General features: G+C 46.0%; 1 protein-coding gene across 1 annotated transcript in view; it reads right to left on the bottom strand.

Moving 5' to 3' along the window:
* Positions 1-3124, bottom strand: part of F12 (coagulation factor XII) — an 11868-nt gene that overhangs the window by 7142 nt on the left and 1602 nt on the right. Inside the window, exons 3-5 of the mRNA XM_015563363.1 lie at positions 624-723; positions 408-478; positions 32-142 (exon numbers count right to left, since the gene is read on the bottom strand). Coding sequence (XP_015418849.1) covers positions 32-142; positions 408-478; positions 624-723 — 282 coding nt within the window. The remainder of the gene's footprint in view (positions 1-31; positions 143-407; positions 479-623; positions 724-3124) is intronic.

The following is a 3124-nucleotide window of genomic DNA, read 5'->3' as shown; positions in this document are numbered from 1 at the left end:
GGCCCCCCTTCTCCCCCCCAGCATCCCTTACCTCTCTGACAGTGCTTCCCAGTGAAGTGTTCTGGACAGATGCAGCGAGGGCCGTCTGGCATGTTCACACAGGTGCCGCCCTGCTGGCAGGGGTTGTGTGTGCTGCAGTGGTCTGAGAGATGGGCACAGTGGGAGGAAGAGGGAAGCCTGAGTCAGACCATAGGAGCCAAGCCCATGCCTGAACCTGCTTGTCTTGTCTTTTGGCCTTGTTTCCAGGGCTTCGTTTACCCCCATGCAAAATGGGGCTACCCCCTCCCAGAACTTCTCCCGCTGGAGGGAGGGCCCAGAATCCAGGTGTGTAGAGTCTGATGAGACTCAGAAAAGTAATGAGGGGGGAGGGGAGGGCCTGGGGCCACCCCAGAGGCTGTGTGTGGCACCTTGCACTTTCTGGGGCTTCAGGCAGTATCCCCATCGTTGGTCCTGGTCAAAGTTGGGGGTAGTAGCACACCTGGAGAAAGAGATAAAGCTCCCTGCTCTGCCCAGGCCCACCCTCCCTATCACAACCCCTCTCTCCACGCAGGTTTCCTTGGGTAGATGCAGGGCAGAGGCCATCTCCCCAGGCCCCTGCCCCAACCCCTTCTGGGTCATCTTACCAGGGCCGGAAGCCAATTCGGCCCCTGCGGGTGCACTGGTGATACAGCTGCCTGCGGTACTGGAAAGGGAAGTAGCAGGGCTCCCCAGTGACAGTGAGAACTGCGGAGAGAACACACGCTCTAATGACATTCCCTGTGCCAATCTCCCAGGCACCCTGTTCAGGGTCTAGTTGGAAAGAATAGACCCCCAAAAAAGATCACTGTGCTGCCAGTCCCTCTGGTATGACTCAGTTGAGCATAGACCCAGGAACCAGGAGGTCATGGTTAGATTCCTGGTCAGGGCACATGCCCGGATTACAGGCTCAATCCCCAGCAGAGAGCATGCAGGAGGCAGTCAACCAATGATTCTCTCCCATTATTGATGTTTCTATCTCTCTCCCCCTCTCCCTTCCTCTCTCTGAAACCTTTCACACACACACACACACAATCGCTATGCCTTCAATTTTCCTGCTTAAGAAGTTGGGTCCAAGTGTTAGACAGCTGGAGTGGTCTCAGACTCCAGCACCTACTAGGTGTATGACCTTGTGCAAGTCTGCAGCTCCCCCCCGCCCATGCATGCACACACACGTTAGAAGAGTGCTTGCCACAAAGGAAGGACTTTATCAATGCTTGTTGAATGTTGAAGTCACTTGACCACTCTGAGCCTCAGTTTCCTCATCTGTAAGATGGCAATAATAATAGTACAGTCAAAGCGTTTTAGTTTTGCAAGATGAAGAGTTCTGGAGACAGGTGGTGCTGATGGTTGCACAATATGAATGTACTTAATACCACTGAATTGTACACTTAAAAATGGTTAAGATAGTAAATTTTATGTTATGTGTATTTTACAACAATAAACAATTTAAATGATGATGTAGATATATTAGTACAGAAAGGTGTTCATAATTTGTTTATTTTTATTATTTTTAAAATATATCTTTATTGATTTCAGAGAGGAAGGGAAAGGGAGAGATATAAACATCAATGATGAGAGAGAATCATTGATTGTCATGCCCTCCACTGGGGATCGAGCCCACAACCCCGGGCATGTGTCCTGACCGAGAATCGAACCATGACCTCCTGGTTCATACGTCAAAGCTCAACCACTGAACCACATCGGTGAGGCATTTTTATTATATTTTTAAATCCTTATCTGAGGACATGCTTAGAGAGAGAGAGAAAGAGAAAGACATTGACATTGATGTGAGAGAGAAATATCAATTAGTTGCCTTCCATATGCTTCCCAACTGGGGATTAAACCTGCAACCCAGGTATGTGCCCTGGCCAGAAATCAAAACGGCCACTTTTTGGTACATGGGATCACACTCAACCAACTAAGCCACTCCATCTGGGAGGGTGTTCTTATTTAAATGAAGAATGCCAAGTTACAAACAGCATGTTGGTATGGTTTTATCTTGGACAAATACATTTATGCGTAAAAAAAAAATCTAGAAGGACATTCTCAAAATTTGCAAGAGTGGTTTTTGGAAGAGTGTGGCTTATGATGGACTTTTTTCTTTTGTATTTTTGTACTTTCTGAAGTTTTGACAATAAAAATATATTGCTATTATAATTTCTAAAAATAGTATAGCCAAGCCTCATCATTCACAGATTCTGTATTTGCAAATCTGCCTTCTTGCTAAAATTTATTTGTAAACCCCAAATCAGTTCTCAAGGGGCTTTCACAGTCATGCACAGACATGCACAGAGTGGTGAAAATTTGAATTAGGAAGCCAGAAGTGCACATTCCCACATGAGTTCAACCCAGGTGTGACACTGCTTCTTAGTTCAACTCTCCTGTTGTAAGCAAGTGTCCTTTTCATAGTTGATTTAGTGCCACATTTTTCACATTTTGTGCTTTTGTTGTTGACCATGGCCCCCATAGTGCTGAAGTGCTGTGTTCCCGTGTGCACGTGGGCTGTGCTGTGTTTCATGGAGAACACATGTATCTTAGATAAGTTTCATCCAGGCATGAGTTACTGCCATTGGCTGTGGGTTCAATGTTAATGAATCAGCAATACACATTAAGCCAGGCGTCTTTAAACAGAATCCCACATAAAACAAGGTTTATATATTGACAGTTGATGAAAACTTTGTGACCAGAGGCACACAGGAACCCAACTCTATATTTCCTCTAGGAGCAATGGTTCAGTATTTGTGAATTCAGTGTTTACACTGACTAACAAAACAAAACAAGAATTGACTGTATCTATTTTAGGGGAACACTGTGAAGTTTAAATGAGCTAGTGCCTGTAAAACACTTAGCACAGCCTGGCATGTAGTACCTGCTCAATAAGCATTCGCTGTTATTTTGTTGTTAAAGGCGCAGTGGCACTTGCTGAAAACCAAACCAGTGACAGGACAGTAAAAGAAGAGAGAAGGGTCTGAGATGGACTTTTAAGAGGCAAATGGACCGAAACCGGTTTGGCTCAGTGGATAGAGCGTCGGCCTGAGGACTGAAAGGTCCCAGGTTCGATTCCGGTCAAGGGCATGTACCTGGGTTGCGGCCACATCCCCAATAG

This window comes from Myotis davidii, unplaced genomic scaffold (assembly GCF_000327345.1).
Source record: "Myotis davidii unplaced genomic scaffold, ASM32734v1 scaffold438, whole genome shotgun sequence".
NCBI classification, from domain to species: Eukaryota; Metazoa; Chordata; class Mammalia; order Chiroptera; family Vespertilionidae; genus Myotis; species Myotis davidii.
Note: the sequence above shows the minus strand (reverse complement) of the source record. Positions and strands in the feature narration are given on the sequence as shown.